Raw genomic sequence first — 26,046 nt, 5'->3', positions numbered from 1 at the left:
TTGATCAACCGGTCTCGACTCCACTGACTGGGGCCCAGCCGTTGGGCCGTTTTAATTTGAAACTATTCACACCCGCGTCTCTGCAGATCTTTCCATTTGACAGAGTGGGTTTTGGGAAACCTACCGGAAGTTCCAAATTCGTAAGCACTTAAAAATCAATTTTAACGCATGCAATATCGACGTTGAACCGTTGACAAGCCCTTGGACAGCGGAATACGAATGGTTCCTGAAACGGTTTAATGAACTTTATTTCGACAAGCGGCACGGCACGGCCAACTTTTCGAACTCAGTGGCCACTGGCCAGACTGTTGGGTGACCCGTAGGTATTCACGGAGACAGATCCCGAAATGAATTTCTAGACCGAAAGCAGACTGTACTCCGTCTACGTCGGACGCTAGCAGGGATGCCGCTGTCAGTTGCTTCTTTGGTATCAATCAAGCGCCGAGTTTATTGGGTTTCGTTGTCTAACGTTTGCTGGCAAGTCAAAGCACATAAGAAAGCATGGCTGCTCCTGGATCTGCTGCGTTAGAACCTATGAGTACATAATAAAGAATATTATATGCAGCGATAATTTTGTAGATTTCTCCTTTACATCGGCCCGTATAGTGCTTACGCAAACGAACGACAATGGCGGAATTTGTTATCAAGGATGAGGAGCTGAACAGTGTCAAGGGCAAAGTTGTAATTGTCACAGGTACGCACCTTTGAATTTTTTCGCTGTATGTGCTTGGTGACTTGCGCTAAACAAAAGTTTTCATCAATGCAGGTACCTCATCTGGTATAGGTCTCGCAACCGCCAAGCTACTCCTCTCCTTAGGAGCTTCTGTCGTCGGCGCCGATATCCAACCTTCAACGCTTACCGAGTCGTCTCCTGCATGGTTTTTCGTACAAAGCAATGTGACCGTCTGGTCTGATCTGAGCAATCTTTTTAAGAAAGCAAAGGAACATTTTGGACGAATCGACTATGTTTTTGCCAATGCCGGCATTGGGCCCCGCGCCAACTACCTCGCCCTCGAGATGGATGAAGCTGGAGAGTTGAAGGAGCCATCATATGACGTTTTGGACGTCAATTTGAAGAGTGTGATGAATACGGCAACTCTTGCTGTTCATTACTTGAAGCAGCAGCCTGAGGGTGGCAGCATTGTGCTCATGGGCTCTAGCACTGGATTGCAGCCCCTCCGTGCTCCGGATTACTGTAGGCCTCAATCAACCCTTGCGATGAATTATCGAGCTGACTGTATCATAGCCACCGCCAAACACGGCGTCCTTGGATTTGGCAGAGGCATTGCACGACTTGTGGAGGCAGCAGGACTGCCCATTCGCGTCAACACTCTTATGCCATCATGGACCTCGACAAACATCCTTCCAAACTTGGACGGCCTGATGCAGGGCATCTCCCACGAGGCACAGCCTGGTCTCATTGTTGCTCGCTGTGCTACTTATCTCATGGTCAACCCCTCCAAGCATGGAGAAGTGATTTATGTGTCAGATGGAAAGTACACGGAGATTGAAAAGGCCGTTCTCTGGCCTGCTGCTCAGACTATCATTGGAGAGGGAAACCCCAGTGATGATCAAATTTTGGAGCGTATTTTCGCACTTGCAGCATAGATCTCTCACCTGTGCAGCGTGTATATATCCATAGATACCCGGGTAGCAGTTGTACGTACCTGGTCAGAGTACTTAGGTAACCAGCGTTTCCATAACTTACTGAGCAAGAATTACAATTTTTGAAATGAAAAAAGCAAAAGAAAAATATAACGTCCCCCATGTACTCTTTGGATGAACTAATGTATGATGCTAATTTTCGGGAAGCCACCATGAGCTAAAGCCATCATATCTTAGAGTGCTCGGCCGAGCTCGGGAAAGCCGTAAGCACTTTAAATTCCCTGAGTGACTTCATAGATAAGCGATAAGACGGGGGCTTATCTTCCCCGCGATGGCATGTTTACCTTCAACCTCAGCTTCGACATTTTTCTGTCTCAATTTTCTCAGTCTCTTTTCATTTCAAAGAATTTCTCGGATGCTATTTTAATTTCAGAGGCAAAGTCAACATGTCACTAGAAACCACAATTCCGCAATTGCGCGGTCTCCCAATCGCCTTCCACGGCACCATGATCCACACGCTGGACGTTACTCAGCTCGAAATCTTGCAAAACTGTCTTCTCATAATCGACGACGAAGGCAAAATCGAGAAAATATACAAAGATGTTCCCATCGAGAGAGTGAACGACTTTATTTCTGAAGCTGGTCACACCCCCGACGTGTTTCCCGTCAAATATCTCAAAAGAGGAGAATTTTTGATCCCCGGGTTTATTGATACACACCATCATGCACCGCAATGGGCTCAGCGGGGTATGGGTCGGGACCAGACGTTATTGGACTGGTTGAATAATGTCACATTTGCACATGAGCGGAAATTTGAGAATGTTGAATACGCCAGAAAAATGTACACGGCTTGTGTGCAAGCCGGAATCAAGCAGGGTGTGACTACCGCGTCGTACTATGGAAGCGTGCACGTGGAAGCAACAAAAATCCTGGCAGAAATTTGCCTCGAGCAACATCAGCGAGCTTTGGTGGGAAAGTGTAACATGAATCGTAGCTCGCCAGAGTGGTATCAAGATGCGTCGGCTGAGCAATCGCTCAAACATACCAAGGAATTGGTTGCGCATGTACGCCGGATTGATAGTGAAGGAAAACTGGTTAAACCGATCCTCACACCCAGGTTTGCCATTACCTGCGACGATAAATTACTCTCCGGATTAGGTGAAATAGTGAAACAGGAGGCTCCCCCAAACAGTATCCATATCCAGACACATTTCAACGAAGCGGCTGATGAGATGGAATTTACCCGCCAATTGTATCCACAGTTCAAACATGAAGCAGACCTATACGATGAATTTGGTCTTTTAGGTCCACACACCATTCTGGCGCACAGTATTTTCCTGGAAGAGGAAGAAATGGACAGAATAAAATCCAAGGGATGTGGAATCGCGCATTGCCCTATTTCCACTGCGACACTAGGTGAGTTCATGATGGCACCGATCCGAGAGTACCTGCGGCGAGGAATAAAAGTCGGCTTGGGTACGGATGTTGGCGGTGGATTTTCGAGCAGCATGCTCGAAATAATGAGACATGCCTTTATCATATCCAAGGCACGTGAGACGATGACAAAGGGTGCCGATCCAGCCCTCAAACTGCACGAAGGGTTTTTTCTGGCTACCCTGGGTGGTGCTCAGGTCTGTGGCTTGGAGGATAAAGTTGGTAATTTTGTGGAAGGCAAGGAATTCGATGCACTGGAAATTCATGCCATCGGTCCAGATCCGTATAGCAGTCTCGGTGTGATGAGCCCGATTGAAGATGATGATTCTATCCATGTTATTTTTGAGAAGTTTCTCATGACTGGTGATGATCGTAATATTGCAAAGGTGTATGTTGCTGGGCGGTCGTTGAAGGAGACGGTGCTTTGATTAATTCTCGTGGGAAGCGTTGATCGCATATCTGTTACAAAATAAAAATTGCTGCTTCTTTATGTATCTAGTTTTGAGCACCATACCACGCGCTGATTTCTGATACGTACTAATAAGCGACAGGGAGACTCCCTAGCACATCTTTAAATATCTTTCTGAGTAATAGTCCTTGTTCGCGAATGGAGCTCTCCAAACGATATCCCCTCTTGGACCTCAATCGGTCATAAGGGGTCTCACTTCGGGGGCTCACCAGAGGTTTATATTACGAAAACATGCCATTAATTCTAATTTTACAGAGGCTGTTGGGGCTCTATATAAAGTTTAGATGCGAATAGTTTCACATAACTGGGAGCCACATGGGAATACAATTTGAAAGTTTTCGGTGAAAATACCATGCATAGACAAGCTGCGTAATCTTTTGTGGTTATGGTTGTGTAAGACTTGATTCAGATACGGATGTAAATAATGAATTCGGCACAGGATTCTCGTAGACTATATGGACCCTTTTGACGACTTGACATGATATACAGTGAGATAAGAGCCAATGATACATGAGCTGTGTTACCTTTATGTAATCAGGAAATCATCCCCATATCTTCTTTTTCAAGAAAATTTCAAGAGACTCCGACCGCCGAGCGGCCCACCAGCACTCCTCCTTCGGTAACAAAGAATTAACCATCCGGAAGAAATGGTACAGAAGAATCAAAATTCTCGTGTCACTTTTAAAAAGCATATCTGTAAATTTCGGATGGAACATGATTGGAAATGTGTATACTACCCTCGAAACATCGAGAAGTAGATCAGGACATATCTCCAAGACGGATGGCTCCGACGTCTCTTGTGAGTCGATTGGCAATAATGAAAGAAGCGCCGAAAGACGATTGGTCACATGCGTATAAGCGGAATGTTCGTCCGCAGACTGGTAGTCTAACCATTGTAATATCTGAGCACCCTGCAAAGTGTTTCCATATCCAAAGTTCTGCGGCGGTGGGATCTCATGAAAATCCTTACCAACGACCGGACCACCTTGATCGAGCCACAAACGTTCGAAGAAAGCGTGATATTCACCACAGACTCGTCCGACAAATGAAAGTGTTTCATAAATAGACCATATAGGTCTATATAGCATGACATTCTTCAGCACGGTGGAGTTTTGTGACAAGTCTGACATGGCGTACATGCAAACATGTCTCATGGATTCGCCGAGAGTAAATAGTTGATCTTCAGATACACTATATGCCGAGGTAGAAGTAGTGTTGTCTTTGTTTTCTAAATCACGTTGTGGCGGCAAGAATGCAATGTCAGACCAGGCCTCAAAGTATAGCATGAAAGAGGTACATAGAACGGCATCCCGGTTTGCCTCCGAAATGGTAGACGATAGAGCCTCTCGGAAGAGTCGTAGAGTATGCGAAAGATACCTCCGGGACTGAGTCATTTCTCCTTCTTTATGTTGAAATGAGTACTCAAGATGTCTCGCAGCCAAGCACAAAGCTGCATGCATCAGATACTCATATTCAAATGCTTTGGGAAGAATGCTTTCCCAAATCTGGCCTACCACCGGAAGGGTGTGCTGAGTTGATGATTGAAAGTGATGAAATAATCTTAGCTGTTCCATGTTCAAGATTCCGTGTCCAGATGATATAGGTGTTGATACCGGTGACGGCAGTAGATAAATCAATCGTTTTGTCTTGACTTGACTGTTCCTGTCATCGGTTCTTGATGCTTGTTGCTGCTGCCGTGCCGGGCGTCGACGACATACATCCCCTCTCTTCATGCAGCGATCACATGTTGGAAAGTTCTCATCACACTAAACCCCTTCTATTAGGCAACTAGTTTCTCGGAGCATATGTATTAAGAACATTTTCAGCATCATGTGGTTACCACCAACCTTGACCTTTCGTTGTCTACAAGTAAGACAACCGCTCCGTGATTTAAAATGTGATCTCTTTTGTCTCGCAGCCGATGAATCACTGCGCCATTTTTCAAATCCGGATTCGTTCGTAGCTATGAAAGTGTTTATAAAATATTCCGGGAGAGAGCCCGGGGATGAGGACATATTCGGATCGAAGATTTGAATAGACCAAAGAATAATCGGAATATGCAACCCTGATGATGCGTGTGGCGCTTATTTCGCTTATTCAATTGGAAGCGGCAGATACAGATGAAGCAAGTACTTCTTCGATATGTCTTCAATGATAAGTGTATCTGGAATAAAAGGATGCAGTCGGTCGTCGTTCACTAAAACTGGAAAAAAATGAAGCTAGGCCATCTTCGGTTTAGTTTTCACAGCCTCGCTTTCTCTTTTGGGAAAGCGAGGGTCTATACCTATTTGGGAAGCCAAGTGTATGTATGAAGGTGTAGCCTGTGAGATACGTATAGCTTGTAAGATGTCTCAAGTGAGATATTGCATGCAGGACAGTGGTATAGTCACTAGTACAGAAACATCTAGACTAAACACGTAACTGAGTGTGCCGTACTCAAAATCAAACAGGAGCTATTGTAGTATGTCTCTGCTGACATCTGAGTCTGGATCGCCGTCGCATTTAGATCATCATGTACCCAGGTTTTAAGCAATACGTCTCTCAAAGGGTGCATCAATCCATGCGATTTGGACGCAATGGTTCGATCCAAAACGTCCAAAACGATCGCGCGGTCTCGATCCGTGCGGGCCTCGCAGCCGAATATAACGTATGCAAATGGTTTGTTGCAATGAGAAATGTGAGAAAAAATTTCCAATGCATCATTTATCCATTCGGTCTTTCGCGTCGAGGGGTTGTGGCCAGTGGAAGTTTGTTCGATGTAAAGCACCGCTGCTATGATGAATAATTCCTTAACGAGTATCGATTCCGACTGTGTTGTGATTGTGTGAATTTCTGCTTGTTGTCGCTGAATTTCAGATCGTATATTGAGTAGCTTGTCTTCCATACCACTAACCCACGATAAGTACTCCTCGGAATGGGCATGCATATGACCGGGCGGCGCTCGATTGGCGCAAAATTCATAAAGTAGTTTCAGAACGTCGTGGCCAAAGTTAGAAAAATTCGTGATCTAAAATATTGACTTAATAACTTGGAAGTGATTTGCGATGCGTTCTATTGCTTTAGATAACGTACCTCATCGAGCACAAGACGGTCGAAACCGACCTCTTTCTGTAAGTGTTTCTGAAATGTCGTCTTTCCACGCCAGTGACTGACTCCTATATGAGCCATCGTGTCGTAATAAAAAACCCACTGAAATAACAATGATTTATCCTTATCCTGAAAAGAATTTTCCTCGTAAAATCGAGAGATAATTTCTTTAGCATTTGACAAATGCAAATACCATGTGGATGAATCCAAAGCAAAGAGGTGCATCTACTCTTAGTCAATATAGTTTCAATATATATGAAGAAAGAACTCAGTCGTTACCTCGACAGAGCAAATTAACATGCTAGCAACAATGTGCTGCAAACTCATATCTCGACTCAATCCGGATTGCGCCGAGAGACGGAGGGACTTCAGTGCCGCTACAGTCAATTCTGTACTTTGTTGTCTATCTCCAGTTCGATAAAATATTGCGAGGGCTAAAAGACTCTGAAGTACAGCCTGGGTTGATGGGGAGTCGTCGGAAAATGCCAATCGCGTGATTATACCGCTCAATTGAGAAAGATCGATAGCAAATGCGGGCAAAGCTGATAGGACGGCTGAAAAGACTTCTTGATATTAGCAAATCGCCGCATGCTTCGACTCAAAACTAGGGATATAAAATCAGTCGTGGGAAGTCTTACAGTACGGAACAAGGTTTATGTTCTCCTCTAGTAGCTGAGACTTCACGTGCATGTATTTTGAGGATGGGACTCGAAGTAGGGATGCGAGAGGTGTGATGATATTATGACCGTGGAAAATTATTCCTTTTATTTCAAAATGGTCAGTACTCAGGGCTCTCGATAATATCAGTCCAGACGCTCGGTATGTTAGGCCGACTGATTGAGCACAAAACTCACTGGGATTAATGCGACGCAGGTGAACGTTGACATCCCGGAAGCTCGTATTTATGAACTTCCAATCTTTGCATTTATATGATACATTGGGATGGGCAACACTCAATGCTCTTCTTCTATCGTTGGCCTTGGGCCAAGATAGTCGCAGTCGGTGGTATTTGCAAGAGCGATTTGATCGGATGCAATTCTTGCAGATAGGCTGAGATGCATCACATGCAATTTTGCGATCTATTAGTACAGTCCACGGTAATACTGTTAGACAGAATCTCTTCATGAAATAACAACTTTACGGTTTCAATCTCTCAATATTTCAAGGAAGAAGCCTCTAGAAAGCCAGCTCGAAAGTTTGAAGATGGTTAAAAATATGGCCATACCTTTGCAAGTAGCACAACCGTTCTTTGCCCCTCTCTCCATCTTTAACTCACCAGATTGTCGACTACGGATTAGTAGAATCCAATTCCCAAAGAACGACTTTCTTATGAGATTTTCTGACCTTTTATCCGACAAACAAAAGAAATTTTGAAAAGTAGGCAGGAAATTGTGAGGAGAGATTATGAGGATTAGTACAGCTGTGTCAGACAAGGCTTACGCTATTCCTCATTTGATAGTAGGGCAACTTTCCGCGAAACTCGGACCAATCCGGAAAAAGTGTTAAATTTCCTTTTTGGGACTATCGGCAAGAATCTGCGAATATGCCACAGGAATATTGCTCATGGTCGAAAATGCATTTATCAGCATGTAATAGACTGGAAGAATGGGGAAAGAACATTTGTCTTTAGTCTAGGACAGGAGAAAACATAAATAGGGCATCCTCCCTCTCAATTGAACTCAGCTTTACCGACATAACCATTTCCGGGTTCCCTCTCACATACATATATTCTTCGCACAATAACAAAAACAAGATAGAAAAGCTCTATACTACTTGCCAGAATGCCTTCATATCTCATTACAGGGGCGTCTCGAGGCCTTGGCGTGAGTACCATCTGATAATAAATTATCAACTCATCCTTGTCTTGCTTGAATATATATCGTTTAGGTAGCTCTATTGCTAATTTAGTCATACTTATAGTATGGTTTTCTTCGCCAGATTTCCGCAGACCCAAATAACACTGTTATCGCGCTTGTTCGTGACAAACCCGCTACCGATGCCCGGGTCTCCGCCGAATTGTCTGATAGGAAGAACATTTTCGTTATCCATGGTGACTTGACGGATGTACAATCACTGAAGGTAGGATTAAAAAAAGTTCAAACACCTGGTTATAGAATGAGACTAATAGTTTGGATATAGACTGCTGTTGAAGAGACTAGCAAAATCACTGCAGGCTCTCTCGATGTGTTAATCGCCAACGCTGCCTATGTAGGCAATTACGCTCGTTTTGACGGAATGGGAGACTTGTTAGTCAAATATGTCAAGACATTTAATTCACATTGCAGATTACTAATATGTCACTTACTATACAGGGACGTCGAGCCTCTAGGTGCAGACCTGCGCCAGCATTTTGAATCAAACGTCATAGGCAACATCAACCTATTCAATCTCTTCCTTCCATTGATCCGTAATGGTAATCTCAAGAAGATCGTTGCTATCTCATCTGGACTGTCAGAGCTGGATCTGATTAAAGAACTACGTATTGCCAACGGTGCGCCATACTCGATTACCAAGGCGGCCTTGAATATGGTTGTGACCAAGTTTCATGCTCAGTATGCCGACGAAGGCATACTATTTATGGCTGTTTGTCCAGGTTCTGTGGCTACGGGTAACTTTGATAATCGTAAGTCTTCGGCTTATTTTTTAGACTTTATGACCTATGCTAATGATCTTCCGCTTTTCTTACTTCTTCGAAGTTACACCTGAAGAAGAAGCTAAAGCAGGTGTCATGTTTCAAAAGTTTATGAAATATGCTCCTCATTTCACAGGTCCCGCCCCTGTTGATGATGCAGTGAAGGATGTCCTTCAGGTGGTGGAAAATGCTACTATCGAAACTAATGGCGGAACTTTGGTGTCTCATTTTGGTAATAAACAGTTTTTGTGAGCCTTCGTGTTCTATGTTTGATGCTGCATGTATACGAAGTCCATCCAATGACGAAAACCTGGTCGGTTGGTGATGCACCGTTCTTTATGCAAATCTGGTATGGCTGAGCGGCAAACTGTAGGGTATAACAGCGTTACTCATATAGACAGGGGTCTAGTCACCAGTTAGTAGTGTGGAACGGGTTCAAATTTCTAGTTTTGCTTCCAGATGTCAAATATTGCTATCTATTTCTTTTCTTTTCTTTGTGCTCGACATCATTTCTAACCCTTGAAATGGAAATCAATTTACCATTAGTAATTGCCACCACTGCAGGCTTAATCACAACACTCTATGCAGTGTCAAGGTCAAAAGGGAAGAACAAGAAAAACCTCCTGAAACTACCCCTCATCGGGGATCTTCATAGTTCGCCCATCGAAACACCTCTTAGCAACTGGGATGCCTGGGCACAGGAAAATGGTCCAATCGTCGTCCCAAGACTATTTGGGCTCATTCCAATTGTCGTCCTCAACTCATTCGACGCCGTGACAGAGTTGTTTAGTCGTCGCAGCCAATGGTACAGCAACCGCCCAGGGTCAGTCAGCATGGAAATGATTACAGGCGCCAAACTAGGACAGTGCAAGTTTACCCTGATGCACGATTATGATGATCAGTTAAAACTGCACCACCGTATTCTTTCCCCAAGCCTCGGGGCTCCAGCCGTTGCACGCTATCAGCCATTAATTGAACTGGAGTGCAAGCAATTGTTATTTGACCTTTGTAAAACTGCTGCGGAAGCGCCTCTAGATGGAATCATCAGCACTAAAACAGTCTACCCACTTCTCGAGCGCACTCAGTCCAGTTTGATTCTTGCTCTACATTACGGACTTCGTATTCCAAGCTACGATGAAAAGATACTCCAAGAGGTCTTCGATACCCAAACCCAAGTAACTCATCTCGCAGCCAACCCAAGGCTACCAGACATGATCCCGCCCCTTCGGCACCTACCTGCATTTCTATCACCATGGAAGCGCTCTGCAGACAAGCTTCATGCTACACAAGTTGATTTAAACATGCGCCTTCTTAGACATGGCAAGGACTCGGCGGGTTGGAATGCGACCAAACAAGCACTAGCTACAGCGAAGAAACACGCCACAAACGAGATTCCAGAACTTGATATCGCCTTCACTCTCGCAACTTCAGTACAGGGTGGCATGGAGACATCCCCACGACAGCTTTTGTGGCTCTTTATAGCGGCGCTCCACAAACCTTCTTTCATGGGTAAAGCACACGCTATACTCGATGATGTTGTCGGCCGCGAACGTCTTCCGAGATTCTCGGACAGATCCAACCTTGCGTTTATCGATGCTATTACCCACGAGCTATTTCGGTGGAGACCGATTGCCCCTGGCTCAATTCCGCGTCGAGCGGACAAGGACGATGAGTTGAATGGAGTCAAGATCAGCAAGGGCTGGACTATCATGGCAAATGCTTGGGCGATCGGGAGAGATGAGAAAGTCTTTGTTCCTTCACTGGGCGATCTCCACGACTTCGTGCCAGAAAGATGGCTGCAAAAAGTTGAACAAGATGGAAAAACAAAATTACGTACTGACCTTCCGCTGCCAGTATTTGGGCAGGGTAGGCGAACCTGCCAAGGAAAAAGAGTTGCCACGGATGGAGCTTTTATGCTGATTGCAAGTTTGATATGGGCATTCGATATCGAGCCTGTTAATGGGGTGATCGTGAACCCATGGCAAATGGTTGTAGCCGGATTCATGACAATGCCAGGCGAGGTAAACTTCAAGCTACGCCCAAGGGGTACCTGGGCTGTGGATGTCATCAGACGAGAATGGGAGACGGCAGAAAAGGCTCTAGAGAAGATCATGGGGAGAGCGAACGATGTTGAACAGTGAGATGATTTAGGGAAGTTTTCACTTGTATCTGCCGGTAATAGCCCTACAATTCCGGAATGCGCAGATACCGTGTAGTACTTTCATAATTTTGAGTCCCTAGCCGTGGTAATCGATATCTTCGATCATAAGGCTTGCAATGCTTCGACGACTTGTCTGGTTGGAATATAGTTAATCTTTGCTTGAGCAGTTATCTATCTCGCTTGAAGATCACGAGATTGGTGCCAAAATAGGCTTCAAACTATGTTGAAAATTGCGAAGTTTTAAGAATAATGATATCTCGCTGTCTTGAGTTCTCATTTCTTTTGACCAGCTATCTAATAGCCTTACAAACTGCTTTCGACTGAAACGAATGTTAGGGCTAGATCTAGGGCTAGGTTGTCCTCCAATTACGGACGAAACTCGTCCGATTAAGTGGGGCTAGCATCACGAGCATTCCAACCAATGATTTAGCTTCATGCTTGACCTCATCTCGAGCTTCCACATTTATCTGCGAGCTTCCAGACAGTTGGATTCATATATATTCCTTATTCCTTCTCATACGCCTCGGCTATAGCTGAAATTCCAAATTCCAAGTGGAATACCGAGTAGTCTAAGCTCATTGAGAACTCTACGCGGTTATAACAACCCGAACGCAGCTCGACTTTGTACAAGACAGTCTAGGCTCCAACTTTTCTCAGTCATTTCAAGATGGTCGCAATTTCAGAGATCCGTCAGCAAATCACAAGTGTCAAGAATCTCGGTTCTGGTCTCGTTGCTGTATTCGGTACAGTCACTCCTTCACATTTCACGACGACTTTAGCTAACAGAGGCCAAAAAAGTTGGTGGAACAAGCGGCATCGGCCTCTCAACAGCGCGAGAATTCACGCGTTACGCCGTTGCTCCTCATATCTATCTAGTTGGTCGGAATGAAGCCCAAGCGTCTGATATCATATCTGAATTGAAGACAATCAACGAATCGGCGACAGTGAGCTTCGTGAAGAGTGATGTCTCTCTACTCAAGAATGTGGATGAGGCATGTCAAGAGATTTCCAAGAAGGAATCAAAGGTGAATCTGCTATTTCTAAGTGCGGGTATATTCACTACTAAGGGGCGGACTGGTATGTTAATCTCTTCTTCACTTTCGGAATTTTTACTAATAAGATGAACTAGAAACAAGCGAGGGAGTCGACAAAAAACTCAGTCTACATTACTACTCCCGCATCCGCTTCATCCAAAACCTTCTCCCACAGCTAGGTCAAGCATCCTCCTCCGGCGGCCTGGCACGTGTAGTGTCTGTCCTAGGTCCAAGCACAGAGGGCAAAATGATCGAAGACGACCTCGACCTACAAAGAAACTACAGTCTTCCCAGAGCCGCAACGCACGCGGTCACCATGACTTCTTTATCTATGATTCATCTCGCAGCCTCAAACCCTTCTATTAGTTTCATCCACAGCGCACCCGGAGGCGTAAAGACCAATCTCATGCGAGACTTTAACCCCATCGCTAAAATGCTCGCCAACGGCGCTTTTGCGTTGTTGTCACCTTTCGGATCGAAGATTGGGCTTATAGGTCTTCAGGAGAGTGGGGAGAGACATGTTTATGCCTCCACATACCCGAAATTTGCGCCGAGGGATCAAAAGGTTGAGACGGTGGGAGCGGATGGGGAGAAGGGGAGTGGAGCGTATAGGGTACATTTTGATAGTTCGATTGTGGAGTCGAAGCAAGATGTGATCCAGGAGTATTTGGACAGGGGGGTGGTGAAGACTGTGTGGGAGCATACGACGGGTGTTATTGATAAGGTAGTGGGGAAATAATTGTAAGTATATTGAAGGTTTATTGGAAATTCGTTTATTTGGAGTATAATAATCAACACACATCTCCTCTCTGTTCATCTTTTCCAAACTCTGCCACTATATACAAGCTACAATTACCAAAGCCATGTAACTGTATATACCTAGCATTGGGGCATCTTACATACCACCAACCTATATTCCCAATGCTGTACCAATCAAGCCCTATTGGCTTKCGCCCMAAWATCCCCCSATGCTGCCAACGTACTAACAATCATCACGATACCCACCTGCGTCGATGAAGCCGGGATCCATCCCAACACACTCCCCGGAATCACAATATCGCACGCATCAACAATAAGGTTTTTGACGAGGGGAGTCAAATCCGACTTTTTCTGCTTCTCAGCGGGCTTTGTCTTCTCGTCGGATTGTTTTGCTGCTGGAGGCTCAGAAGCAGGGAAGAAAAGATTGACGGTGGAGCCTATGATGCTCAATGCAAGTCCGAAGAACCACCATTTGTGGCATTCGAGGAATGTTTCCTGGGCCCAGGCGGTTGGCCATATACCCATCGCATCCAACTACATCTTCTTTTTAGCAACGGATTCCCTCCAAAAGGAGTGGGATGAGAACTTACAATAGTTAAATCCTCCATAAAGAAATACACGCCCAGAAAAGACCATTTTCCGACAGCGGCAATCTTCTTAACGGCATCAGCTTCAAGTGGAGCAGGGACAAGCCATGCTTTGTAACCTGCGTCGAAGCAGTCAATGAACTTGAAGAATCTCAGATACCTCCGAGCTACTTCCCAGTTAGCATCATCCACAAGTCAGTAGGATTGGGACGAACCGAGAGCGATCTGATTCTTTGCCAAAGCAGATTTGACGGCGTACACGGAATTCGGTACATATGAGATAAAGATGCTAGAAGATAGGATTGTGCAGACGGCCTGGATAAAGCGGAGAGTCTTTTCAATGCCCAGTGGGTGAGCGTTGGTGAAGTTTGAGAATTGTTTCCATACTGGTGGTGGGGGAGGTGGTGATGGTTTGGCCACTTTGATATTTTTTGTAGTGGTGATGGCTGTTTTTTGTGGTGTTGCCATTTTGGTGCAATGTATTGATTTTCCAGAGATTCTCTCAGGGCTTAGCAGGATGTGGATTGATCCTATTATTCAATGGTCTTACAGGAGAAGAATTGAAATCGACATTCCGAGATTCAGACGGCAGATATGCTTATCAAGAGATCCACCTCACTTTACCTAAATGGTTGCTTAGTTTGTCTGCTCATGGCCAATCATGCGGCTGCATTCTTGAATTTGATTTACAATAGCTTCATGTATGAGTTCGAGTATATGCTATTCTTAGTGCACTGAGGGTAGATATGCACTAACATATTTCGGAATCATATTAATGGGACAGCCTTGGAACCCTTAGGTGGCGGACCGACGATGTACCGCATGAAAGTCCAAGAAAATAGACTGATATGTTCTACTAAGCATCATATACACGCAAGCAACGACAAAACGACCATCCACGATACGCTAGGAGTAAGATTTTACCGCCCCTTCCCTCCAGAAATATCCTGTCCCAACCGATAGCCGCCAACCCTCTCCCACTCCACCTTCTGCCTCGTAATCGGCAACTGTCGTCTTAAACTCTTAAATGCGCCTTCCGCCAGTCGACTAAACGCGCGATTGAGCTCTTCCTGATGATCGCGCTCCGCAGCACCGATTTTTGCCATGATTGTTTCGGCGGATATGTTCGATAGTGATAGCGAGATGGGCTTTGTGGTGCTCAGAGCCACGTTGCCGTCTTCGTAGTAGTGTACATCGACGTGGATGGTGCCAGTAATTGTGGTAGAAGATGAGGAGATGGGGATTTGATAGATGGAGCGGTAGCGACCGTTCCTGTTATTGCCGGCGTTAGCACCAGATTCATTGACTTGTTCGTATTGGAAAGAATTACCAGAAATTATTCGGAGAGTAGCGGTTAGCCACCAGGACAACGGCAATTGCGGAATCGTTCTCGATGGGATAAACGCCATAGGAAGAGCTAGGGTAGTGCTCCTTGGCATGCGTAGAGAGGGATCGAAGGAGAGATTTTCTATTCACCATCAGCACGTCGCAATGCCCAAGAATTCAAATGTAACATACACAAGGTCTGCGTTTTGCGAGTCGAGGGGATATGATTGCGCAGCTGAAGCGGTCTGTCAAGCTTAACATGAGCAACACAAATCCATTTTTCGATTGCAAGACAGTATACCTGTGTAATATGATCAAACTCAAACGACGTCGAGCTTTCAACATCAAAGTACCGATCTCCATCCAACCGATTGAACTCGCTCACAATCACCTGCGCCCCCGGATGTCAATAACTAACCATGACAGCGGCGGGAACGAAAGTGAATCACCTGCTGACTACTACCGGGAAGCTTCACGGTAGCCAATTGCTTCTCATTATAGCTTTTAAAGGCGGGTTCGAGGTCGGGGAGGATGTCGGGGCCTTCTGAGGTGAGAGCTTTGATGTCTGAGATGGTACTGTTAGTACAACATATATCATGGCAGTATCGTAGCCGCAACTTAGGTTTCAAAAGGGATCAGGGTACGCATACCAGCGACGACATCGGACAACTATTAAATTGTTTAAAATCAGCATGCAACCTGCGGAAACTGTCTGGAACGTTGACGTACCTCTCCCGGAGGAGCTCCCTCGATGAACGAGGAAGCAATCTCAACCGCGCTCATTGTGATCGCCCAACGAAGAATTGCGAAATGGTCGTATATAATGCAAAATGAAAGATGCGCATAAACGAAAGTGGTGTTGGCTCGCAAGTTGTGTTGATACTAGTCTTGCGGGGTTGTTGCGGGTGTGTTGACACGTTCATACGGCACCAAGGCGGTCAGCTACTGTATGAAACGTTCATAAAGTCAAAACCCTAACCCTACAGTATTGTTGGCATAGTTTACCGCGCGATTCTATTCAGTTGACGTGCCGTCTAGTCCGGACTAATATTTTTCCTCCTGTTTGTCACGTTTGCATTCGTTTAGCCACGTGATCCGAGCGTCCATATAGTTATTCGCGATCCCATTCGGACGTGGAGGAATAATCCTCTTACACATCATATTTCCACTACGTGCGACCCTGGACGAGCCTTCCCCTACTTGCAATCCAGATCTCTGTCTTCTGGTGTGCTTTTCTTATTTTATCCAAAAATCGGGATCTTTTATAACACTTTATGACATAGTTTGATATATTATTTTGTGGCATTTCTTAATATATAGATAGTCAGAAAAAAAATCAAAGGACATGGTATACTATACATAACCTCACTAATTTCCTTTATCTCTATAGTTTTGGGCGTTAGTTATTATTATAATCAATACCCTCTTAATCTATAAGCAGGCACAACCTATGAGGCAGCTGTACTGTCCTTGCTCACTATCTTACACTTCCTGATACGGAATATAGCTTAATCAACATAATAGAGTACCTATCATACGTCAATGAAATAGCCAGTAACGTGCTATTGGAGGAAATTAGAACACACCCAGTTGCAATAGTATGCCACAGTTCGAGGAGTCTTGTTTTGAAAAGTGGACAGACTAGAATGAAACTTTGAAGCAGAGGAATAATTAATACATTCAGAATTAGCCCTTGTTCTCCCGGGAGTGCAATGCACATCCCTCCAATCAAAGATGGATCACAATGACAAGCATTGCAACCAATGCGGATGCTGTCACGACGGCGAATTGGCCATTCAAGTCAGCTGATGATGCAGAAGAACTGTGATAAGCCGGACAGGTAACATTGGGGTTCTTTAGGGCACAGGCTGTAGTGGTGCCTTCGGCAAGTATACTAGATGCCACTGTGGCATTGATAGTTGCCGAGCACGGGTTTGTAGTTGGAGTAGATCCCAACCATCCGCAGAATTCGAACTCTTCGAAAGAGGTTGCATTGAATGCGAAGGCACTCGCCAAGCCACACGTATCAGAGGATGTAGCCGCCACAACATTAGGTGCCTGGCCAGTCTTGCTGATGGTGAAAACAGTCGAACTATTCACGTAGATGGGTTGGAAGTTTTGGAATGATGAGTTGCCAGGTTGAAGGCAGGTATCGATCTGCAGGCTCCAGTGAAAGGTCCAGTAGCCCTCAGGATAAGTCATGGTGTTGATGAACTCGGTGATGAGGGCAGTATTGTTGGATATGAAATCCATCGAGTTTACATCAAAAGCGCCCTGTTGTATAGAGCCGGGAGACGAGTAATTATCCCCTTCCCATAAGTCCCAAGAAAAAATGGCTCCCAGCGGACGAAGTAAGGACGGATTTTGTACTGCAAGTACGATAGGCATCACCGCCTGAGGACTGTAAGTTTAATTGCGGGGGAAAAGAGCGTCCACTTCGAGAATGCCAGGGGATGCAGGTTGAACAGTTTGGCCCATTGCAGGCATCGAGCTGGCTATCAGTGTCCCCCAAAGTAAAGAACGAACCACGTTGGAAGAGCGCATGATGCCAGAAATGATAGTAGAACAGATAGTCGAGTCAAGTTGAGAGCCTCAACTTGATTAGAAGCAAAGGAGAACGCTCGAGACGAGCGACAACTTGAAGTTGACTGAGTGAGAAGACGGAGAAAAAGTGGGTGCGGAAAGTCTGGCAATGTATTTACAAGACAGAAAATCCTGCAGACACCCTTGTCTGTTGACAGTCCTGAGTCTGGGTCACGAGTAAGCGAGTGAAATCTCCCTACCAAACTAGCGTGCTCTCATCTCTTTCACGGCGCAACAGGTACAATAGTCCCAATATGCTAACGAGCCCGGAGCCAACGCGCAGGGGTCGGTTACACTAACTTAATATACTAACAAATTAAATACATGGCCAGTAGACGACTGAGTACTCCGTATGGTCAATTACAGATATGACTCGGGCAGTATTTTCTCGCCTACCTAGGTAGACCTGCATTGGTTGCACTCGAACTCGTAACGCTCATACATCTTGATACATATCTAGCAGTTTACATATTTGGTGGTCAACCTAATTAACGCTAAATGGATACCAGTTAGGATAATCTTATAGAATAGCGAGAAATTTTTACATACCTCTCTCTCGTGTTGCGGAGGAAAACAATTTTTGTTTGAGAGTGAAGTTGCTCGTAGGTATCTTTTCTTTCGCCGCGCTAAGTAAAGGTAGATGTAGACCGCGACTGAGGACTAATTGTCAACAGGTTTCCACAACTTACTCGGTAATATCCCCGAGATCTCCGTTTCCTGAGCTTGTGCCAAGTTGCCAGCCCTGGACCCTGCGGCTGAATAGTTTCGACTCCTATTGGCGCTGATAGAGATTTTAAATTACACTAGCGCCCAACAAGATATCACCCCCCCCCCCCCCCCCCGGGAGGATATCATCCTCAGCTATAACCCGCGATGAATCCGCTCCCTCGAATGTGAGCGAGGTCTTATTGGCAGGKGACTCACTGTCTAAAATGGCGCAAACAAGCCAGCACTAATGATAGTAGTGAGACTAAGAATGAGACAATAGGGAGGTTCAGCAACTTTTATGCTTGCACCGGGCAAACTCCACCCCGCAACCAATCATAAATCTAGTCACTACTAAGGTTGACCCCGGTAATTTTCATAGTACGGTGGGGCCTTACAGGGGTAGTATCTATGCATCCATATATGGTGTTCAAGATTGCGACTCGCGCTTCAAACCATTGAATGCCTGCCCGCAGTTGGTACACGTGCTTATATATTTACCTAGGTATGATTACCTGGATACGTATTAAAGGATCAACAAACATTTTCCTATTCCAAACTTTCGTTCCACCACCCCAAATTTGCCTTTGAAGTCCGTATCACTGTAACAAGACACAAATACCTTTGATGCATCATGAACGCCTACCATGGCGCCTCAGGCATGGACTGTCGAGATATCGCTCCGGCAGGCTTTTGTTTTAGGTGGAAAATTGTCAGTATTTCGAGGGGTTCGGCGCCGGCGAGGGCGACTCGGGACCTGCAGGCATGGTGATCTGTAACTCCATAGTATCTATCAATTCGGCGAGCTTTGATACCCTTTGCTCGAACGAAATTCTGATGGAAAAAAGAGGGACAAGAACATGTGACTGACAGAAAGCTTCATCCTAGATGTACTCCCAATACTACAACAACATCGTTGCTGCATCAGCTAAGTACGTCGTTTACCGATGCAGGACTTCGAGGACACTTTCGCAACGGTGGCCCCGCCTCCTGACGACTCATGGCTAGTGATCATGATTGATCCCTTGGGGCTAGGTTTTACTGCAGCCGCCGCACCATATTTTGATGGAGGTGAGTTGTCATGTGGAGGGTCCCGGCTCGCTTCCTTAAGAGTGATATTTCGAATGATGAAACCGACAAATGCTAATACTCCACAGTTTTGGGAAACTCCAAGCTCTGGCTACTCTAGGAGAGGCAGGAGCGGACACTATCAAATATATCACCTATGCCAGTATTTCGTTTGGTGCCGCAATCGCTGGCGCTGCACTTCCTGGAGGTTTGCAGTGAGTGACAATCCTCAAGTCTTCTTTGGGGCAAGGACTGGAAGATGCGTTACGAGAATCTGCTGCGAGTTTCCTCATACGCAGTAGCCAAGTTGCAGACTACTTTTGTGAAGGAATCAATGAAACGTACCTGCTCAAGAAAACCTCACAGCTAGTCTAGGTTCGGTAATCAAGGGTTGGGCTGACATGGCTGCAGACCAGCTCTATCTGTTGTTCAATGGATCGGAGTCGGCCGTCGACCTGCTCACAACCTTGGTTGCCAACAGTAATTTTGTTGCGGGTATGGATGGCGCTCCATTAGGAGAGTATAACGCTACAACTCAAGGGACGGATGATTTGGGTGGCTATATTGGTAAAGCCTTTTTCGGCTTTTCAATTCCAGTCGCGTGGACGCTCTCCGGCACTTCGGCATTTGTTCTTGACTCGGGTTACTCGTGCGGTACTCAGAATCCATTGACTGAGTATATGACTGTAGATACCCAACAAGCCACCTATGCATGCTTTAACAATAACCTTTACTATCTGGTCCATCCTGACGGGGATTGGAAGGGCTGCCTAGTGACAGCACGGCGAAAATCGATAGTATCAATTGCGTTGATTGTGATCCGCCACCACCAGAGTGCAACCCGATTTACTTCACTGCGCCCACAGGGCTAGACAGAATTGATGGTGCAAATTGGGGCTACATTACCATATCTGATCTCATCGTAGGCGCCGTCAACACGTACACCGCCAACGGCAATTCTAACGGAGGATCTTTGGCCGATCCGATGAACCAACGATTTCTCTAGCTTGGACTATATATTAGATTATGCATATTATCGTCCACAGAAATATTGATTAGACAGACCAATATGACAAGCGATTTCCACCCTATATCTTTCTCATTGCCGCTTCGTGTTAGTGGTAAAGTCTTCCATTAAGTATATTTTACAAAATTGCTGTTTGCAGCACTTGACAGAAAGCTGATACTGTAGTTCATTTATATCTACTTGTCTACATACCATCTCTACAGGAAAACCTCGTCTCCATTCCCGCCCAATGACACTGCAAATCCTTCTCCAAACTATCAGCGACCGAATAACCACTCGACCTAATCGATTCCACGACAGCCAGCACTCTATCACGTTCCCTATTATCCACCGAGATTTGTTGCGCAACTACGTGCAGAATCGGAGCATAGGCGACGGCCTCCAGCTTATAAGAGTGTATGTTCCTCTCGACATACTCAAAGGCTCGTTCGGCCTGTTGACGGGCGAGAGATTGAGGCATGACGGGTAGTGGGATGGCGAGAGTCTGCCAAGATGGATGCGTGAAAAGGTGAGACAGGCTTGTGAGGAGCCAGTAGTAGTATGGCAATAAGGAGCGGCAGAATATGTCTTCGGAGTAGGAGGTTGAGTAGAGGACGATGGTGGAGATGATTCGTTGTTGCATGTGGGTTGCGCGAGTGACGAGTTCGATGCCATTGAGTCTATGTAGAGCATCTATAGTAGCGTCTGGTGTTGTATGTACAGAGTCTTTGATCCAGAGTAGCAGTCTAGGAAACGTGAGTTCGCGAACCACTGTCTGTAAGTGGAAGACTTACTTGTATTGTAGTTTCCCACTCTCTTCTAGAGCTGATGCCATATCGTCCCACTGTCTATCCACCTTATCCAGCATATTATTTACTGATAAATCCTGCTCCGGCGGTAAAGTGTCAGGCATTTTCTGCTCCGAGGTGCTCCAGAAACAATCATGATCGAAACATATCGCCCAGAGCGCACCACTGGTTCTCAGAAACAGGCGCAATCGACGATTCAGAGACGAGAAGTAGTCGTCACCACCAGGCGCGGAATCATCTTTTGGCGAAACCGTCGACAAAACCTGATACACCAGCGACCCCCACGTACTCCCACTATCATACAACAACAACTCAACAAACTGCAACAAACACGCCGCTACCAACGAACCCGTCGAATCCTGCGGTGTCGTCGACGGCGCTTTGAGAAGTCTGAGCATATTCACTCTCAGCCTCGCAAGTAATTTTCGTGAATCATACTTGAGTCGCGAAGTCGGTTCCCAGGATGTGCTGCCATACGACCCTTGCGAAACATACGCTTTGCCAACGAGGTTGACTGTATCCTGCACCAGTTCATTTGTGTGAAGCAGTTTGCCGATGGACGCAAATGAGAATAGTTGAATAAAAGGAGAAACAGAGGAAGTTACAAGGTCAAAGAAAAAGGAGATGTATTGCGTGTTGGTGTCTATTAGTGGTTGGTCCATGGGCATGAAATGGTGGACTATGGAAGGGTGTTGATAGGAGACTATGTTGAATTTGGAGGGTTGTAGGGAGGAGGTGCATGTCGTGCCTCGCTTGAGGCATGTTGAGCATGGTCGAGCGCCGTCACACTGTCAATTAGTTACTTCATGCTTTTAATGAGTTGCATTCTGTTCATGATGGCTGGCCAGAAAGAAATACCTTTGCATGTTCACGCTGGCAATATACACATCGCCGTCTTCTCAGCCGGCGGTCTGCTTGTCCGATAGGCATAATAAATTGAGTTTCTATCAAATCTTCACATGCATTATTGTTGCTGTCTGAAGAAAATAGAAGTCTACGTCAATTTCGAGTTTCTGGTGGAGGATGGATAAGGTAAGCCTTAGTATGATGGCTGCTAAATCCGAGACCTTAAGCTGAATTAGGAAGTGTTCGTGCGCCTAGCGCGATTTAACGCTCGTATGGTACGTAATGACGTTGCCTACGGTCCATGTTTTGTATGTGTTTTGAAAGTACGATACGGTATTTTGATGGCGGTACGATACAAAAAATACAACACTGAGCCTATCTTGCAATTCATCAAGAAGAAACCGAAATTTAGAATATCATAACTCATCCGTAGCGCTAAACATATAAAAGGGTAAAAGGGTATATGTGCATAGAAAGAAGAAAGGAAGGAAAGCCATACTCCCTGACCAACCGCGTTCGCCCAATAGTCCCAGTTTTGAAAAGAAGAAGTCATTAATTACTCAATACTCATATTCATCAATCCATCATGCGTCTCGTTTATGCCCTGCAGACCAATTCGCTTGATTCCAGTCGGCGTTGAGTTGCTTGAAGAGCTGTGTGTTTGCTCCGTCAACAACGCTGATGCGGCTTTGGAAGGGATGATCCATGATCCGTTGAGGCCGTTACTGTCTTTGGCGGTTGATTGCAGGACAGGGCTACTCTGAACACTCATACCAGGTGACACGGCTCGGCGCTTGAATGATTCAGCATCAAAACCATCGTCGCGACGACGTTTGCGACGGATTTCAGTTGCTAATGCCGATGTGACTGCTTGCGGTGTTGGTGATCGCCAGCGGCCTTCTCGTCCGATATTTGATACTGGTGTGTCCATGTTTGTGTCTTCACTCATGACGGAAGACTGCGTTGATAAGCGACCTGGAGGTGGTGGGGTGCGGTACCGGCCATCGAATGTCTCCCAGAATTTAGTGCCTCCTGAATTCAATGAGGCTTGATTGGAAAAGGCAGTTTCGGGGACACTCCTGCTTGGATTTTCAGATACTGAGGTGGTAGAAGTGAGTTCTTCCAGTTGCTCTAGTGGAAAGCTAGGTGCTTTTGTCTCGCTTGGATCGCTTTCACGAACTTGACGGATGACTTCCGCTTCTTTCTTTGCTTCCGTATCAAGAGGTGCGCTCTCTTCCATCAAAGCCGCACGAATACGAGCGAAGGTCTTAGTTTTGGGCTAGATAAGTCAGTTAAATGCAATAGAAGCTTGGAAAGGTCTGAGCTTACAAGTAGATTTCCTCGTCGAGTAACAGCACGACGAACCACTCCCCGTGGACCAGTTTCTGCATTTGCCCCAGGGCTGTCTGCTCGGAATGCACGAGCTTCGCCATCGTCGCTCAAATCGGACAGCTGGAGATCTCCAGTACCAAGACTCAGGCTTTCCCGACGTGACTGCAAAGCACTTTTGGACATTTCACGCGCAAAATACCCTCCATTCGATACCTCAATACTTTTTAATACTGGCGGAGATAATGGTCCCGGGCTAGGCTTGTTGCTATTCCCGCTAGCACTGCTGGAACTATGACGACTGTTTCGTGACTTGCGAAACCGTGCCCGTTGGAAACTGGCCAGACTGGTAGCTGCGGAAGAATAAGTACCCATCCAGTCATTTCCTGGACTTGGGACTGCGCCTCCAAAAGGATTGGACAAAAACCCATTGTGCATTTTGCTCGCTTGCGGTGTAGTAGTTATCATCATCTCATCACGGTCACCGTTCATTGGCTCGTCATCGTCTTCTTCGCTGCTACTGGTATCAGATTCGAGCATGTTCACGCTAGAGAGTGAGCTGGACATTGTTGTTTGATTTGCTGACCCAATACCTGATGGCTGGGTAAGGCTTGTGCCAGGTGAGCCGAATGCGGATGAAGTACCCCCTCGTCGTTGAGGGATATTGACACCACGGCCACCCACGTTGGGTGATGAATCGGGTGACGATTCAGCGAGAGTAGAATGATGTAGATTCGTACAGGCACGGGCGAAGTCTAGACCTCGTGAGCGGCGAGGAATCGCTGATGCTGGSGAGCCATAAATTGGCGCAGCATCAAGTTTTGGAGAGAGAGGTATTCGGTTCGCAGAAGGTGTAGAGAAGGATGGAGTAGACTGTGGCGGAAGTTGAAGAGAAAGGCCATTCAGAGTCGACAGACGTGGCTGTGATGTCTTTTGTGGTGTTGACGGACTGTTTGTTTTATTGGTGGTGGTGTGTGTAAGTCCTATGTCATCTTTGGAAGAAGGTGGAAAGTCCCGTAATGCTGATGGCTGCAAAGCCCCGTGTTTGGCAGCATCAGACAACGAGCGTGATTTGGGGGATAAACGCGGTATAGGAGGACGTTTGGAGTCGCTGCTTGTCGTTGTTCCACTGCTGTTGTTCTCGTCGCTGTCTGACTGTTCGATGTGTCTTGACATCTGCCTCTGCAGCCAGTACGGTTCTGCCACTCGCATTTCGGTCTTCATGAGTTCGCAGTAGGTGAGGAAAGGCTATCGATCGTAGTTTGATGACGGTATAAAGCCCGGGTGTGATTCAGAGTCTGTTAGAAGTAGTAGGTAGATCTGCCTCTAGGAAGCCATGTTGGCAAAAGCCGTGGTGTAGAAGCGAAGCCCTAGGCAGTACTAAGCATTTGGTCAGTGATGACGGTGGAATTGAGAACAGACAGGTATTGGAGACAGACGTGTGATGGAACGATAAGATTGAAATAGGTCCTGCAGATAGAGCGCTTATAAAATCGACCAGTTGGGATAACTAAAAGGGTGATCCTATTCACATGGAGTTGCTAACGCTGGGATTCTTTGACGTCGTCGTCGACCTTGAGCGCGAAGGTAGATTGACCAATCAGCGTAGCTTTTTTMCCCGCCCCCGCCGTTCCACCTGATTGCCAGCGCTAACAGTGTCTGTCACTTCTTGGCGATGATACAGCATATGACTTATTTGCTATTAAGGACTGATCAACGCTGATATAAATCAAATTGAATGATATATATTGGTATACTACTAATATACACGCAGTACATGCAAAGAGATGATGCCTTTAGCAGAGACGAACCCGCGTCTCAATCACCCGGAAACTCCATGGGAAATCACCTCATTCCGCCCTCTCTCATACTTTGTTATCGCTTGGTCTCCTCACTGAAGCGCCAACACTGCCCTCATGGTATGCTGGTGGCGGCGCCGACATATCTGGGTGGGGTGCATATGTTGACTCGGTCGCGACGGAGGATCTGGAAGGGGAATGGTCTCGTCGGGATTGGGGTGGTGCCAAAGAAAACTCGTTGTAATCGGGGTCGCGACTCAATCCATGCGGATCATTGAAGGGGTCGGCATAGGCGGCGGGGTTGTGGTTGCGGTTGCGATTGTTTGCGGTAGGCTCATAGATTTCAATTTCAAAAGACTCACGTTCTTTTGCTGCTTCGGCCACGAACTGTCTGCGTCGTTTTCTGGCGATGAAGAAGAAGACGATCCCGGCAATAACGAGCATACTAGATTCAATTTAGATTTCCATGCAATCAAATTTTCCCCAAAAAATACTAACGCTCCGACGATGGCCGCTGGGACAGCATTGAGAAGAATCTGGCTGGTGGGTTTGGCGCATGCTGCGGAATTAGGGTCGGACTCGTCGCAGGCCCGTCGGTAGAGATTCGTAATCATATCCATGCTTGCTGTAGAAATGAAGGAATAAAGATGTGTATGGCGGTGATGCGAAAGACGTTCAGAAGTTAGAAGCGCAGTTGAGCGAGTGAGCGTGTTGGAACGAGGGACTACAGTGATTTGGCGACGTGTACTTCCTTGTAAACAGAAGAATCAGAGACAGACAAAGAAGGAGGATATCGTGCAAATAAGT

At 46.0% G+C, this 26,046-nt stretch overlaps 9 protein-coding genes across 9 annotated transcripts; 4 read left to right on the top strand and 5 right to left on the bottom strand.

The window, feature by feature from the left end:
* Positions 1-627: 627 nt before the first annotated feature.
* Positions 628-1,608, top strand: BHQ10_002506 (uncharacterized protein; the record flags this gene model as incomplete). The annotated part of the gene is made up of 3 exons (XM_040874660.1): positions 628-694; positions 752-1,195; positions 1,247-1,608. The coding sequence occupies 3 exons, from the start codon at positions 628-630 to the stop codon at positions 1,606-1,608; spliced, it is 873 nt and encodes a 290-aa protein (XP_040731011.1).
* A 443-nt stretch (positions 1,609-2,051) lies between these two features.
* Positions 2,052-3,467, top strand: BHQ10_002505 (uncharacterized protein; the record flags this gene model as incomplete). The annotated part of the gene is made up of 1 exon (XM_040874659.1): positions 2,052-3,467. One exon carries the CDS (start codon positions 2,052-2,054, stop codon positions 3,465-3,467), a length of 1,416 nt encoding a protein of 471 aa, XP_040731010.1.
* Positions 3,468-8,376: 4,909 nt separating this feature from the next.
* BHQ10_002504 (uncharacterized protein) lies at positions 8,377-11,368 on the top strand (the record flags this gene model as incomplete). The annotated part of the gene is made up of 6 exons (XM_040874658.1): positions 8,377-8,418; positions 8,516-8,674; positions 8,735-8,841; positions 8,908-9,218; positions 9,292-9,459; positions 9,816-11,368. The coding sequence occupies 6 exons, from the start codon at positions 8,377-8,379 to the stop codon at positions 11,366-11,368; spliced, it is 2,340 nt and encodes a 779-aa protein (XP_040731009.1).
* Positions 11,369-12,055: 687 nt separating this feature from the next.
* Positions 12,056-13,161, top strand: BHQ10_002503 (uncharacterized protein; the record flags this gene model as incomplete). Its single annotated transcript, XM_040874657.1, has 3 exons — positions 12,056-12,113; positions 12,175-12,465; positions 12,518-13,161. The coding sequence occupies 3 exons, from the start codon at positions 12,056-12,058 to the stop codon at positions 13,159-13,161; spliced, it is 993 nt and encodes a 330-aa protein (XP_040731008.1).
* Positions 13,162-13,355: 194 nt separating this feature from the next.
* BHQ10_002502 (uncharacterized protein) lies at positions 13,356-14,236 on the bottom strand (the record flags this gene model as incomplete). Its single annotated transcript, XM_040874656.1, has 3 exons — positions 13,356-13,715; positions 13,772-13,935; positions 13,984-14,236. The coding sequence occupies 3 exons, from the start codon at positions 14,234-14,236 to the stop codon at positions 13,356-13,358; spliced, it is 777 nt and encodes a 258-aa protein (XP_040731007.1).
* A 452-nt stretch (positions 14,237-14,688) lies between these two features.
* Positions 14,689-15,877, bottom strand: BHQ10_002501 (uncharacterized protein; the record flags this gene model as incomplete). The annotated part of the gene is made up of 7 exons (XM_040874655.1): positions 14,689-15,040; positions 15,099-15,236; positions 15,287-15,339; positions 15,396-15,485; positions 15,544-15,659; positions 15,745-15,763; positions 15,824-15,877. The coding sequence occupies 7 exons, from the start codon at positions 15,875-15,877 to the stop codon at positions 14,689-14,691; spliced, it is 822 nt and encodes a 273-aa protein (XP_040731006.1).
* A 945-nt stretch (positions 15,878-16,822) lies between these two features.
* On the bottom strand, positions 16,823-17,347 carry BHQ10_002500 (uncharacterized protein; the record flags this gene model as incomplete). The annotated part of the gene is made up of 1 exon (XM_040874654.1): positions 16,823-17,347. One exon carries the CDS (start codon positions 17,345-17,347, stop codon positions 16,823-16,825), a length of 525 nt encoding a protein of 174 aa, XP_040731005.1.
* A 3,314-nt stretch (positions 17,348-20,661) lies between these two features.
* Positions 20,662-21,927, bottom strand: BHQ10_002499 (uncharacterized protein; the record flags this gene model as incomplete). Its single annotated transcript, XM_040874651.1, has 2 exons — positions 20,662-21,202; positions 21,251-21,927. The coding sequence occupies 2 exons, from the start codon at positions 21,925-21,927 to the stop codon at positions 20,662-20,664; spliced, it is 1,218 nt and encodes a 405-aa protein (XP_040731004.1).
* A 740-nt stretch (positions 21,928-22,667) lies between these two features.
* On the bottom strand, positions 22,668-25,859 carry BHQ10_002498 (uncharacterized protein; the record flags this gene model as incomplete). Its single annotated transcript, XM_040874650.1, has 4 exons — positions 22,668-23,390; positions 23,441-24,688; positions 25,312-25,684; positions 25,738-25,859. 4 exons carry the CDS (start codon positions 25,857-25,859, stop codon positions 22,668-22,670), a joined length of 2,466 nt encoding a protein of 821 aa, XP_040731003.1.
* Between the last annotated feature and the right edge of the window lie 187 nt (positions 25,860-26,046).

The sequence above is a fragment of the Talaromyces amestolkiae genome (assembly GCF_001896365.1).
Source record: "Talaromyces amestolkiae strain CIB chromosome Unknown scaffold3.1, whole genome shotgun sequence".
Taxonomy (NCBI): Eukaryota; Fungi; Ascomycota; class Eurotiomycetes; order Eurotiales; family Trichocomaceae; genus Talaromyces; species Talaromyces amestolkiae.
The sequence above is the reverse complement of the archived record's forward strand: the minus strand, read 5'-3'. Positions and strand labels throughout refer to the sequence as shown.